The 14,551-nt window shown below is 51.0% G+C and overlaps 1 protein-coding gene across 8 annotated transcripts in view; it reads right to left on the bottom strand.

Annotated features, from left to right (window-relative positions):
• Positions 1 to 5,836: 5,836 nt before the first annotated feature.
• Positions 5,837 to 14,551, bottom strand: part of ACTR3B (actin related protein 3B) — a 100,354-nt gene continuing 91,639 nt past the window's right edge. For 6 of the 8 annotated variants that reach the window (XM_047844620.1, XM_047844633.1, XM_047844613.1 and 3 more), the window contains one exon: positions 7,125 to 8,297. In XM_047844620.1, the coding sequence (XP_047700576.1) occupies positions 7,929 to 8,297 (369 nt within the window). In that variant the 3' untranslated portion in view covers positions 7,125 to 7,928. Of the gene's footprint in view, positions 6,704 to 7,124; positions 8,298 to 14,551 lie in introns of those variants that run through there. The other 2 variants (XM_047844625.1, XR_007149036.1) reach the window with 2 other exon arrangements.

Below are 14,551 nucleotides of genomic sequence, written 5' to 3'. Positions count from 1 at the left end.
GCTAAGAATGCAAAAGACCGACTATTTCTAAATACAGCGAGAGAAATTATCTTTCAGTTTTTACGCTGAAAACTGCATCCTAAATTTCAAAAAGTCTATTCCCTACCTTCATCCAGAGATCACAGTTTCCGATTGTTCTGATTTCTGATTCCCCTCTGACACACCTCATCGACTTTGCCCGCTGTTTTACAGAGTAAGACATCAGACTCTGACCTTCATGCATACGTTCGCCAGCTCTAGACCAGCGTTCACGTCCAGCCGACTTCACCTCTCCTGTTCCAGGTTCGCTCAGTGACTCCAGAAAAGCTACAGCTCTGGGCACAACCTCCCAGGCGTGTCTGTGCGAATCTCATCATCCCTCTTCACTTGCTTAAGGGCTTTATTCTTAAGAGAAAGACCTGTGCTCGCTTCGGCAGCACATATACTGAAATGTGTTAAGAGAAAGACCAAAACTCTCACCCCAGCCCCATCCTGGACACCCTTATGTCCCCCCTGCCTTCCACACCAGGCATTAGTGCTGCACTGAAAACTGCCCTTGTGACTTGTTCCCGGACCCCTTCACACCGTGGCTCACAGGCCCCTAGACAATGTGCAGTCACAAAATGGGGACCTTAGCGGAGCACCCGGAACCCAGCAACCATCAACAGATGATGGCTTTTCCTGGTTTAAAAACACCTTGAGGGGGTGTCTAGGTGGCTCAGTCGGTTAAGTGTCCGACTTCAGCTCAGGTCATGGTCTCGTGGTTCATGAGTTCAAGCCCCTTGTCAGACTCCTCACTTACAGTGCAGAGCCTGCTTGGGATTCTCTCTCTCCCTCTCTGCCCTCCCCTGCTTGCTCTCTCTCTCTTTTGAAATAAATATATAAACTTAAAAAACATAAAAACTTGAGGCACAAAGGATGGGCCGCACAAACAGAGGGTGCTGCGGTTTCTATAGCCGGCAGCCTGAAGGGGTCCCCCTGGAGTTGTGAGAGAGCAGCCCCACACTCTCGTGTCACTTCCTTCACACAACAGTGTCCCCCACGGCCGTCTCTCACTTCTCCTCTTTCCAGCAAGCATCTCTTCTGGGATGTTCCGCACCGCAGGGCGCCCCAACGGGCTCCTGGCCGCGTTGCCATTGGCTCACAGCTCATGGAGGCAGAGAGGGAGGTGAGCATGTCCCAAGTGGCCCAGCCGCCAGCCAGGCGCCGTGCCAGGGTGTGAACTGGGGATCTCAGACGACCTGCTCTCCGCCTTATTCTCAGCCCCGCCGCACTACGATGAGCAAATGACACAAAGGGCACCTCGCCGAAACACTCCATCATCTGGTGTCACTGCCGAGCGCACACCAGAAGCACGAAGAAAGATCACTCAAGGCCAAAGGGTATCTGGTGGGAAACTACTCAGAATACATCTGCAGTAAGTGTTAACGTGGCCAAGAGGGAATTAAATGGAGCTCTGATCAACTGTGACAGCTGATCTGACCCCTTAATACTGAAAATACAGCCAGGACATGTCATTTCTATTTTGACACCATAAACCCCTTAGGTTTTTAATTATTAATTTTTTCATAATTTAAAGTTATATTCATTTTTACCAATTAAAAAGTTCTGAAGTTTTCAGTAGCAAATACCATTAAACTAATATATATTTGTGCATACACACGTAATTAGAAATCATCCATGGCACCCCCCGCCAAGCTAAAAAAAGGGTAAAAGTCAACCAGGGAATAAATAGCCGCTTACTTTTGAGACGTAACACAGGGCAGAAGGAACTAACGTCTTAACATTAGAAAAATCTTCCATGATACCAATATCAAGCTATAGTTTCTTTTCTCCTTTTTAAAAAGATTTATTTCCATCTGACCGTGTGAAACTGACATAATCGCCAATTAGAGCCCCACACAATTATTTTGCCAATCAACTTACATTTCTCCTTAACAAGCCTGACAGCTACTTTTAAACGAAACGTTATGAAATATTCTCCAATTAAGTAAAGAATTATTTAACAGATAAATATTTTTAATGGGGCTCTCTCGTGGTTGTAAATGAGCTGTGCACCTGATTAAACCTCACAAGCTTGTCTGCACTAGTGTAATTTTTACAAATGAGATAGAATGGAGGGATCGTAAAGAATGAATTAATCACGAAACGATCAGGAGTTCGGTCACACAAGAGCTCGTTATTCATATTGGTTAAGTTGGAGAAGGAACTATTACTACCGTACAATATACGGAGGTCTTCAAGATCTGTGTGGGGAAATTTCCTCCACTGGACCCTTGTCGATTCCAGTGCAGGCGGTAACCACCGTTCAGGGAAGCCCACCTTCCGAGACATGTGACAACATGACATACCCACCTTCCAGCACACGGCACATCTACCAGAGTCTCCGTCCAGAACGAGATTTTCTATCGTCACAAGTCCTAAGGTCAAGGGGGGCCTGGATGGCTCAGTAGGTCAAGCGTCCGACTCCTGGTTTTGGCTCAGGTCATGATTTCACGGTTCATGACTTCCGGCCCCGTGTCGGGCTCTGTACAGACAGTGCAGAGCCTGCTTGGGATTCTCTCTCTCTCTCTCTCTCTCTCTCTCTGCCCCTCCCCTGCTCTCTGTCTCTCTCAAAATAAATGAATTAAATGAAATCAAAGGGGAAAAAAAAGGAAGTCTTAAGGTAATGAGAGTGAATGTCCCAGACGCTCGAAAACCAGCTTTCAGGGGCACCTGGGTGGCGCAGTCGATTAAGCATCCGACTTCAGCCAGGTCACGATCTCGCGGTCCGGGAGTTCGAGCCCCGCGTCAGGCTCTGGCCTGATGGCTCAGAGCCTGGAGCCTGTTTCCGATTCTGTGTCTCCCTCTCTCTCTGCCCCTCCCCCGTTCATGCTCTGTCTCTCTCTGTCCCAAAAATAAATAAACGTTGAAAAAAAAAATGAAAAAAAAAAAAAGAAAGAAAACCAGCTTTCATATAAGATCACCCAAACACAGAACAGTTGTCAGTGCAGAGCACGCACAGCCTGGAAAAACCAGGGAGGGAGTCTCCGTGTGAACGGGAATTTATCTCGAAAGGTACTGGGCACATACCGTGTGCCAGGCATTGGAAGGTCCCCAGGGGTACAAAGATCAGTCCCCTATTTTCAAGGACCTCCGTCCAGGGAGGGCCACAGGGCATCACTGGAGCGTGAAGAGGCTGGCCCGACGGGGGAAGAGGCTTCGTCCAGAGGGGATGCCGGAGCCCTCCGAAGGAAGGAGCCCTTCTGGGGGTCGCTCACTCCAGGGCGCCCACACCTGCCGCCGCGACCACCCAGTGACAGCCAGTCTCGGTGCATTCACCTGAGGCGTGCCTGTGAAACAAGCATGACCCAAACCAAAGATGTCCTCGCGCTGGTTATGAAAGAGCGGCTCAGAGCACAGAGCTGGGCAGGGGGACAGCAGCAGTGCGGCAGCGGAGGCTTTTGTATGGATGTTAAAGTGATTCGATTGTATCAGCAGTGCGATGCTAACAAGAGGCCAGGTGACGTTTAGATCCTACAACTCTACACAGAGATCTTTTTTAAAAAATATCTTCTTGGGGCGCCTGGGTGGCTCAGTCGGTTAAGCGTCCGACTTCGGCTCAGGTCATGATCTCATGGTTTGTGAGTTCAAGCCCCGCGTCAGGCTCTGTGCTGACAGCTCAGAGCCTGGAGCCTGCTTCTGATTCTGTGTCTGCCTCTCTCTGTGACCCTCCCCCGTTCATGCTCTGTCTCTGTCTCAAAAATAAATAAACGTTAAAAAAAAAAAAATATCTTCTTACTGAAAGTTCTGAAGGCCATTGAATGCATGAACCGAAAATTCCCTTCCCCCACCAAAACTATTTTTTAATGCAATTGTGACAAGTAAGGCTCTCAGGACACAATAACTGCTTTAAATTTTTTTAATGTTTTTTTTTTTTAATTTATGATTGAGAGACAGAGAGAGACAGAGCATGAGCATGGAAGGGGCAGACAGAGGGGGAGACACAGAATCCGAAGCAGGCTCCAAGCTCTGACCTGTCAGCACAGAGCCCGACGCGGGGCTCGAGCTCACAAACTGCAAGATCATGACCTGAGCTGAATTCGGACGCTTAACCGACGGAGCCACCCAGGCGCCCCTATGATAATTGCTTTATGAACAGAATAACAATGGCTAAAACTTATTGAACACTTACTGTGGGCCCATTATGGCTCTAAGTGCTCAAACTCTTTTACTTGCCTTGTGAAATACAACAAAGTCCACGCACATGATGAAACAGTATTAGCGGGGCGCCTGGGTGGCTCCGTCGATTGGGCGTTCGACTTCAGCTCAGTTAATGATTTCACAGTCCGTGAGTTTGTGCCCCGCGTCGGGCTCTGTGCTCACAGCTCGGAGCCTGGAGCCTGCTTCGGATTCTGTGTGTGTCTCTCTCTCTGCCCCTCCCCCATCCGTGCTCTGTCTCTGTCTCAAAAATAAACATTTAAAAAAAAAAAAAAGAAACATGAGCAAAACGTTACGGACAAAAATGAAAATAATGCAACATCAAAACATGCTATAAATCCTGTGTCAGCAGCTTCCTAGAACACATTCCATACCAAGGGATGTGGATGACAGGGGGAATGCTTGCTAGCTCCTGCGGCTGTTTCCAAACTCTTTTTATTCCAGCATCTCGTGAAATCACTGCACAGGCTCACGCCATCGGGTTGGACCCCCGCTCCCCCCGCTGGTCACAGTTCTCCTCCTCCTTTGACAAGAATCAGGAAAGCACACTTTACATCGGTAATGCCTTCTCTGCTTCCTACCTGCTGGTAAGCACGCACTGAATTCTTTTCAGCCACGGTTTCCTATCTGGAAAATGGGGTAACAGTGAGGCCAATTTCCAAGAGCTGTTGTTAAGATTAAGGAAGGTCACGCACGGTCCCCGCTTGGCAAAGTTCCACGTGGAAGGACACGTGGCGCTCCTGCTGCCACGTGTCGGACGCACGGGTGTGCGTGAAGGCAGACAGAGCGGCCCGGGACTCAGTGCGATAGAGTGGCTGGAGAAACCACAAGAAACCAGAACAGACCCGTGGTCCTGAGAAGCAGCAGGCCCCAGAGGGAAAGCAGAGAAGCTGTTTGTTTGGACAAAGTAAGAACTGAGTGGTCTGAGAGTCCCCAGTGAGGAGACGAGGGTCTGGGGCCGCTGACAATTAATCAGGAACCAGGCAGGGACGGTCTACGGCCATACCACCCTGAACGCGCCCGACCTCGTCCGATCTCGGAAGCTAAGCAGGGTTGGGCCTGGTTAGTACTTGGATGGGAGGAACCAGGCAGGGACAGCCTCGGGCAGAGGAAACTCAGATTTCTCCACGCTGGGAACTGACTGCTGTTCTCAACCTCGTTTCTAAACTTAAATAATAAAACTAAATGTTTCTTTATGAAGGCTAAGTTTCGGAGAATAAAACCTACTTCGTGACTTAGAAGAAGTACCGTAAGGGTGTCACACGGGACGTATGACGTGAAGAACGGGGCAACACTAAATCTCTTATTTTTGCCAAGTACCTCTTAAGCCAGCAACCTACTCTGCAAACGTCAGAGCAACCACTCGAAGCTCAGCGGTGAGTCCTGGGTTCCAAGGAAGGGATGCTGGAAATCCGCAGAAGCACCCTCCCCGCCCCACATCCAGAGCCCCTCACGTGAGCATCCGGAGCGCCGCTGGTGACCGAGTGGCCACTGATGGCAGGCGGTCCCCGTCATTTTGGGAAACGTCCTTCCGCGGACTCGGTACCGATCACCAAATCCTCCGGTGACGGGACACAAACCGCAACACCCTTTGGAACAAGCATGAGCCCAAAGGGGAAACGGAAAGACCAGCACAGCACGACAGGAAATCTGTATAAAGAGTCTAACCGCTTTTATTACAACGGTGCACGGTAGCATTTCATCCAACACTCCAACGGCAAACCAGCGTCTTCTATGAAACAGTTCCAGAAAGGTCAAACAGGAAAATGAAGCGATACATTATCTGTAATGATTCTCGTACAACAGCGTTTAGTGTTGAAACTTCATGTGACGCCAATAAAGAGTGATCGTTTTCTAGCAAACATGTGGCAAAAAAGTTTGCTGCTTTGTTTTGTTTGCCTACAGACACATCAGAACATGCCTCACAAGTAGAAACGTTTTTACAGCAACTCCAAGACACCAAAATCTATTCGTGCTTAGGCTCGGCCAGTTGTACCAAATACCAGGAAATACAAAATAATAGGAAATATAAACATCAATTTGTATTTCAAGTTTATAACGTTTTATTTACAAAAATAGGCCGGGAGGAAAAGGGGGTGCAGCCCCATATTCTTTCCCGTGGGGACCAGTTTGCGCCATCTTCTGGGGGGATTTCCTCACCATTTTTAAAGTCGCAGGTGAATTCCTTCAGAATTCTCCGCGGACTAGAAGCTCGGAGGCGGGGAGGCGGGGAGGCGGGGAGGCGGGGAGGGCGCGGGGAGGGAGGGCGGCCGTCGAATGGCGGGCACACGGGGGGCGTGCACGGAACCGCCTCATGCATTCGGCGACGCAAGCACGCTTCTCGACATCGACACTGGACGCCACTATGTACAGGAGCTGCGGTCTCAGCCCGGCGCCGCGTGACCGGGAGACGCCGTCGACGCGAACACTAGGACATGACTCCGAAGACGGGGTTGTGGCGGCAGATGCTGGGGCCATACTCCTCGTAGTCCTTCTTGGTGTGGCACACCTGAAAGAACTCGGGCTAGGGGAGGCAGCGGTTAGGAGCGGTACAGACACCTTCCGGAAAGGAACAGGACTAGTAAACCGTCACGCAAAGGAGACCCCGGTGGTGAGGTTCTCGCCCTCTGAGGCCCGACTACAGACGGAGGTCACTTCAGTTCTTGAACGTGTTCACCCTCCGCTCGAACCAACCGCGGGCCACCCTACACTGGCGACTCACTAGCTCGTCCCAGAGTGAGGAGGAGAGTAAAAACTACTTGGGGCAGTCATGGGAATCGAGGTTATTTTGGGATCCCGCTTACCCACACTGTCTGCAAGCCCTAATTAGGAAGGATTAGCCGTGCGATGGACGTTACCATTAAGACGGTTCTTATACGTCACAGAATTAAAAGTGCAACTGTTGAGAGCCACGCACTATTTAACCTTCACAGGGCAACGTGCATCCCAACTCGACAGAAAATGCAGAAATGAAAACAGACAACAATCTAGAAAAGGACTTACAGTTGAGGCCAGCATCGAGCCTCCAAACCACACCGCATAGCGCTGCATATGATGCGTTATCACCTGAACCTCCACGGGCTTAGGCTGCGAAAGAGAGTAAGGGACGTTGAGTCGCCAGGGCGGTCGACTGGTCACCCAGCAACCGCTCAGCAGGCAAGAGGACAGCTCCGCCCTGAGTGCTGACCGTCGAGGGGCCTCCTCCCAGCTGACAGCTCGAGGCCCATCCCCGATGTTCTAGTGCCTCGGTGGTGGCATCGGCCACGCACAGCCTCTGACAGGAAGGGTCTCGGCCAAACGCACCCAGCCCCCAGCCCCCAGCCCCAGCCCCCAGCGGGGATGGTACAGAGAACAAAGCGCCCACATCAAGGAAGGGTTATCTTTCACGAAACTAAAGGCGTTTGAAACAGTAAGAAATCCAAGCAACTAACCCAGTTGATTTTTTTTTTTTACTAAACAAATTAGATGTTTCAGCGTCACAGAACTAATGCCACGCGTCCCGAAAACACCGTGAGAGATCTGCCACCAGTCACTCCACCAGGCCAGAGGGTGTGCATTTGGTCCCGTCTACACCGAGGCCCAGCCCTGCCCAGAAGCCCAGGGAAACTCAGCAGCTCGTCGACGATTACCTTCGGGTAACACACTGAGACTCCCGCTAAGGGTGCTTACTTTAGTTTCGTGAGAACACCTCCAAAAAAACATAAAAGACCCTCACTGTCAACTGGTCCCAACCCCGTAGATCCTGGTCATCACAGAGAAAGCGCCGGCAGGGGTGGGTCACGAAGTGGTTGGTGCCACCCCAGTAGGGACACCAGCCTTAACGACACTCTTGGGATGAGTTCGGCATCAGCGACCCTCGAGCGTGATCTCACGGTGCGGCTGGGGAAGGGACTTGAACCCTGGCGCGGGCTCCCCAGCCGGCCGGCCGGCTCCTCGGGCTCTGTGGGAGGGGGCACAGCCAGGCGCGCTCGGGGCCCGGAGACGCCTCCTACCTTGATCCGGCCACCGCTGAGCTCTTCGCTGAGTCTCAGCCTGGCATCGACCACTCGTTTTAAATCTCTCTGCAGTCGACGTCCGAAGTCCCTGAACATTGTGGAGCCTCCTGAGAGAACGACGTTCTAGAAGACACAAAGCAGAGGGTTTCCTTTGATGAAATCACCGGCCCACACTGTTCTGTAACCCGCCTCGCCGCTTCTGTGAGTAACACCCTTCGACCTATCTAAGAAGGTAAGAACCGAAGCAAAGCCTGTGCTACCCCACGGCGTACATTCGTGGCGTTTGGCTCCCGTGTCATAAACTCCTTCTCTCCGCACTTTTCCTTAATCATAACCAAGCAAAGCCGTAAAGCAATTCTGCTCCACAAGCTCCCTCGACAACGAGAGAGCTTCACAAGGACCAAGAGGCTCAAACAATCTATAAACCCCCACACTGACTTGCTAGAATAATCTAAAGCCAAATTAACACTGGATCTTTAGCTATCTTGCCGTAATAATTACTGGGGTGGGGGAGTCTTTCGATTAATACTTGAAGCTTCCTGGAAGGGTGAGGCTGGGGACAAAGGGTTCCCTAGGGGATCATGTGGAGAAATGACACCCTGCTGCCCACTCCCCCCATCACTCTCAGATGCCCCTAAGCGGCCAGACAGAAGCCTGTGTGGGAGGGGGAGGGAGGGGAGGGAGGGGGAGGGAGGGGGAGGGAGGGGAGCTGTATTAAATCTCTTATCGGATGTTGATGAAAGACAAATACTGTGTTCTTTCGGGACACAGGATAATATTTACGACAATAAAGCAAGAATCAGGATATCCTGACAACTTTTTTACAGAAAGTATCACTTGAGAAAACTGTGTACAAGAAAATAAAGTAATCCTTCCCGGAGCCAGAGGCCCCGCTTCAAGACCATCTGGCGACACTAAACATTAGACCTAACCCTGCTCTCCCCGAAAGCCCCGAGTAACTGCAGGAACACCCCACACCCACCCAAGTCCTGTCTGAACATAAATCCCTCACCACACGGAACAGAACGGGGAAGCAGACCTTCCTGTCGCCAGTGACCCGGGTTACAGGTCAGCTGACATGACGGTAGAACATGCCCTTCCTGACACCTGCCGTCCTCGTGCTGAACAGAGAGACCGCCCCTTCTCGCCAACGCCCACAACAGCCACCAGCACCCGCTTAGCCTCGAGGAGAGACACACAGGTGAGCTCAGAGACTGGAGGAGAAGGAGCAGGTGCACGAGAGGCCACCAGTGATCCTGTCCCCTTCCTGGGGATGTACGCCATCTCCACCCGAGCGTCCGCAGAGGGAAATGCCACCTTCGCGACCTGTCCGCGGACTGCCCACCACCCCAACGCGGCCTGGGGTCACCGGGCTGGACAGACTGCCAGAGGAGGGTCTCTGAGCAAGCCATGGCCGGTGGTGGGGGGGGGGGGGGGGGGGGGCAGGGGAAGCGTCAGTAAGCAGCCAGCAGTTGAGCTAACGTTTCCATCACGGTCAGAAGTCTCCATCCACGGGGCGCCTGGGTGGCTCCGTCGGTTGAGCAGCCGACTTCGGCTCAGGTCACAATCTCGCAGTCCGTGAGTTCGAGCCCCGCACTGGGCTCTGTGCTGATGGCTCAGAGCCTGGAGCCTGCTTCCGATTCTGTGTCTCCCTCTCTCTCTGACCCTCCCCCATTCATGCTCTGTCTCTCTCTGTCTCAAAAATAAATAAACGTTAAAAAAAATTTTTTTTTTTTAATTTAAAAAAAAAAAAAAAAAAGAAGTCTCCATCCAGCCCACTGATGCCGGCCGATCGGGGCTGGCGAGGCCGGGAACCGGGGCTGACTCTGGGCTGAAACGCCCACGGCCTCGCTGGGGGGAGAAGCGCCGTGCAGCCCAGAGCCCTGAGCAACCGCGGGGCTGCCCCCCGGCCCTGCGGCGGCCCCTTTCTGCTGGAAGGAAAGCAACGCTGCGCACCGCAGACCCCGGGGGGACCCCCCTCGGCCAGACTCTGCGAATACACACCAGACACAAGGAACCAGAAGGCCTTCTGCCGCCAGAAGCACCCCTCACGGCCGGTCCTCACCTGTGTGCTTCAGTGTTCCCTGAGCGCTGTGGCACGGTCCCCAGGGAGCCCAGACCGCGGCCTCTTCCGCCTCTACGGACGCCCCCGTGAGACCTTCTCGGGGCGCTCCTGCCCACACACAGAGAACCTTCTGGGGGCGCCCCTGCCCACACAGTGAACCTTCTGGGGGTGCCCCTGCCCACACACAGAGAACCTTCTCGGGGTGCCCCTGCCCACACGGTGAACCTTCTGGGGGCACCCCTGCCCTCATGGTGAACATTCTCGGGGTGCCCCTGCCCACACACACAGAACCTTCTCGGGGCGCCCCTGACCACCCACAGAGAACCTTCTTGGGGCGCCTCTGCCCACACACAGAACCTTCTCAGGGCACCCATGCCCACGTGGTGAACCTTCTGGGGGCGCCCCTGCCCACACACAGAGAACCTTTTAGGGGCGCCCCTGCCCACACACAGAGAACCTTCTAGGGGCGCCTCTGCCCACACACAGAGAATCTTCTACGGACACCCCTGCCCACACACGGAGACTGTGGGGCAAGCTGCAAACCTAGATCTCTCAAGCAATATCTTGTCCCAGAACCAGCATCATGAATAATCACTGTTATGCTCCATCACCTTGGGGAGAAATCTCCCAGAAACAACAAGAGAGAGTCTGGTTCCTGTCAGAGGCACGGAGGAGGGGCATCCCCCACAGCTGCAGCTTCAGAAACACAGAGCTCGGGGTCACCCTGGGTCTGACGCTCATGCACGACAACACCCAAGGGTGAGACCTGCAGGAACCAGTCCTGGACAGACCACAGGGAAATCCTAAATGAAGTACAACGAGGGGTTCTGACTCCATGTCCTTTCAGAGAGGTGTCATCACCTGGTGACACACACAAACTGCACATCTGTTTGCTGTTAAAGATCACAGCACAGGAGGCCTGGGCGGCTCAGTCAGGTAAGCGCTGACTTTAGCTCAGGTCACGATCTCGCAGGTGGCGAGTTCGAGCCCCACGTCGGGCTCTGTGCTGACAGCCTGGAGCCTGCTTCGGATTCTGTGTCTCCTCCTCTCTGCCCCTCCCCTGCTCACACTCTGTCTCTCTCAAAAATAAACATTTTAGAAAAAAAAATCACAACTCAATGGGGCCCCTGGGTGGCTCAGTCTTGGTTAAACGGCTGACTCCTGATTTTGGCTCAGGTCATGATCTCATGGTTCTTGAGTTCGAGTCCCACATCAGGGTCTGTGTTGACAGTGTGAGGCCTGCTTGGGGATTCTCTCTCCCCTCTTCCCCTGCTCATGCTGTCTCTGAATGAATGAATGAATGAATGGATTAATTATGACTCAAAAGTATTCTTGAGATTTTGGTCATCGTATCCTAGAATAAGCCTCAAATAGCAACTGATCCCACTTTCTAAATGCTGGTCAGAAAGGATACAAAAATGCTGGCTCAAAGAGGCACATGCACCCCAATGTTTACAGCAGCGCTATTGACAACAGCCAAAGTATGGAGAGAGCCCAACTGTCCGTCAACAAACGAATGCATAAAGAAGATGTGAATGGAGTATTACTCGGCAATCAAAAAGAACGAAACCTTGTCACTTGCAACAATGTGGATGGAATTGGAGGGTATTATGCTAAACGAAGTAAGTCGGTCAGAGAAAGACAGATCTCATATGTGGAACTTGAGAAAGCCAACAGATGAACATAGGGCAAGGGAAGGAAAAATAAGATACAGAGAGAGAGGCAGACCGTAAGAGACTCTCCAATACAGAGAACAAACTGAGGGTTGCTGGGGGTAGGGGGTTGGGAGGTGGGGAAGATGGGTGTCGGGGATGAGGAAGGACACTTGTTGGCATGAGCCCTGGGTGTTATATAGAAGCGATGAATCCCTGGGTTCTACTCCTGAAGCCAAGACCACACTGTATGTAAACTAATTTGAGTTTAAATTAAAAAAATAAATATAAATGCGGGTCAGACCAACCGACTATTTCCTGGAAAGAACTCAGCTTATACTGAGGAAGAATTAAGCAGGAGCTGGGGGAGGGACAAGGACCACGCCTGTGTGAAATCTGACATTTTGAAGTGTGCTTTTAACGAGGTGCTTTGTTTTTTGCTATTGTTTTTCACTTACTTTTATTTCTTAAATCCCACCACACACAACTCTTTTAAAACCCTTCCAGGCTAAGACTACCACACAGCCTTGCTCCACGGCCGTTTCATGGCGTGCCCTGAGGGCTCCCGAGGAAGCCCGGGTCTGTCCATGGCTCCCCTCGGCCCACCTCAGTGTGGCCAACATGTTACAGTGGCCAGCTCCTTGAAAGTCCCAAGAAGCCCCTGTGAGCCTATTCTCCCCTTAAGTGGCTGTCAAAAGATATGAACTGCTTTTAATTGAACACCCAACACGACCAACCAAGAATCTTCTGCTGCCGAATCTCAAAACTGGGTGCTTGTTATTTTGAAAGATAACCTAACGGGTATACAGTGTATATTCATGCTTCTGAGTGATCTAAATTTTATTACTACGTCACAACAGATGGTCGGAAGGCTACCCGTGTGCTCGGTGTTCTCTTGGGATCCACCCAAGGGACTGTGCATCTTCGGCACAGGCCGCTCTCGTAGAGACGGCTGGAGAACGTACTCTCGGCGAAGGTCTGAAGCGGCAGCTTCTCTTAGGTCTCTGTATCAGGAAAGGCTGCACCTCTCAGGAAAACTCACTGGTTGTGATCGCACGTCTCAGAGGCCCTGTGACTTCCATGACAGATTGAGGCCTCCCTCGTTCCTCTGGCTAACGGGCCTTTCGTGAATGGCGGGCTCTGCTCTGTCCTCGTCCTGCCCTGCCATGTTAGTCTGCTACCCTGTTTTCCCTGCCCAGACGCCTTTTACATTAGACGTATTTTCCCAACCACCTCAAACTCCGCACGCTAAGGGTGGGCAGGTAGAGGGCGGAAGTTTCTAGGAGCCGACAAACAGGAAAGCTGAACACGTAAGAACCAGCTTCAGACAAAATAGCTCAATGAGAATGGAGCTTATGAAAGAATGCTTCGTCTTACTTTGGACTTCCTTCCTTCCTTCACTCCTTCCTTCGTCACACAGCAGACCTCGACAGCCTGAAGTCTGCTGTAACCAACAGTCAACTTCCTATTCCCTTTCGTGCACTTGTTGTGGCAGGCGCTAATGCAAAGACCTTGCAGAGCACCAAAGAGCAGAAATCGTAACCTGGGTGGTGGAAGTTCATTCACAGGCTTTGAAGATGTCTGAATCCCAAGAATCCAGAGATTCTCAAAGGGGCCTGTGATCTCAAAAAAAGTTAGAAAATGTAAAAAAGTGAAACTTTAAAATGCAACTTTCTGTCATTATTGTGGAGACTGACGTTTTAAGAAGTTAATGTTTTGAACCTTCCAAAAGCATTTCAAAGTTGTTAATTTCATATTTTTCTCTAACAGGAGCTGTTTGTTTCTTCCATTAAAAAACAAAACAAAACATTCTGTGACTGAAACTTTGTGATCATTGAGAGATGCCCAGGAAGGTCACTGCACGGGGAAGCTGAAGGTGCACTGAAGTGGCAGTGATTTGGCTCTGGAAGCAGGGTCCCTGGACCACTGGTGGATCCCCCACCTCCAAGGTGCCCACTCACCACCATTAATGAGAGCTATGTAACAGGCCCCTAAAAAAGAGTTGAGTCCTTTCAGAAGCAAGCGTCCATATCAGGAGAATCTATGAGGCAAGGTCACAACCCAATGACAGGTAAAAGACAAGACAACCCTCTTTTCCATTGCTTTGCTTATTATCTGGAATTAGGATGTCCTCATTGGGAAATAAACATGAGCTCAAAATCACGGTTTGGAGCTCCATCCACATAGTCATTATGTTCTGTCTAGATCAACCACAGTTAACATGGTCAAGAACAGTGAACTTTAAAACTATGCTACAGAGAGAATCCTGAAGAAAATATCGCACGGATAATGGCAAGATTTAAGATAGTTCTATCTATCAAGAACATTCTGGAGAAGTCAGAAAATTCATATTTTCAAATGCATAAGCTCAAAAGTAATCAGCAAATGACAGCAATGTGCAACAAGAAAGATAATAAAAAAGCAGAACTGAAAAGACTAAATTAGGGGTGGTCTGGATCCAGGTTGTAATGAGATTTACTGAAGTAGAATATACTGTGTGTAAATGTGTATTTAACTTCACTGTAGGACTAGAAATGAAGAAAAGCAAGTCCCTGAACTAAGTCAATTAAGACACTAAAAGTGACAAGTGGTGAGATAAACCACCAATGGGTCCCCCCTGTGGACAAGATGGCTCTCACTGACCATGGCAAGTGGACGAC

This window comes from Prionailurus viverrinus, chromosome A2 (assembly GCF_022837055.1).
Source record: "Prionailurus viverrinus isolate Anna chromosome A2, UM_Priviv_1.0, whole genome shotgun sequence".
NCBI lineage: Eukaryota > Metazoa > Chordata > Mammalia > Carnivora > Felidae > Prionailurus > Prionailurus viverrinus.
This window is presented reverse-complemented; position numbering and strand designations above follow the sequence as displayed.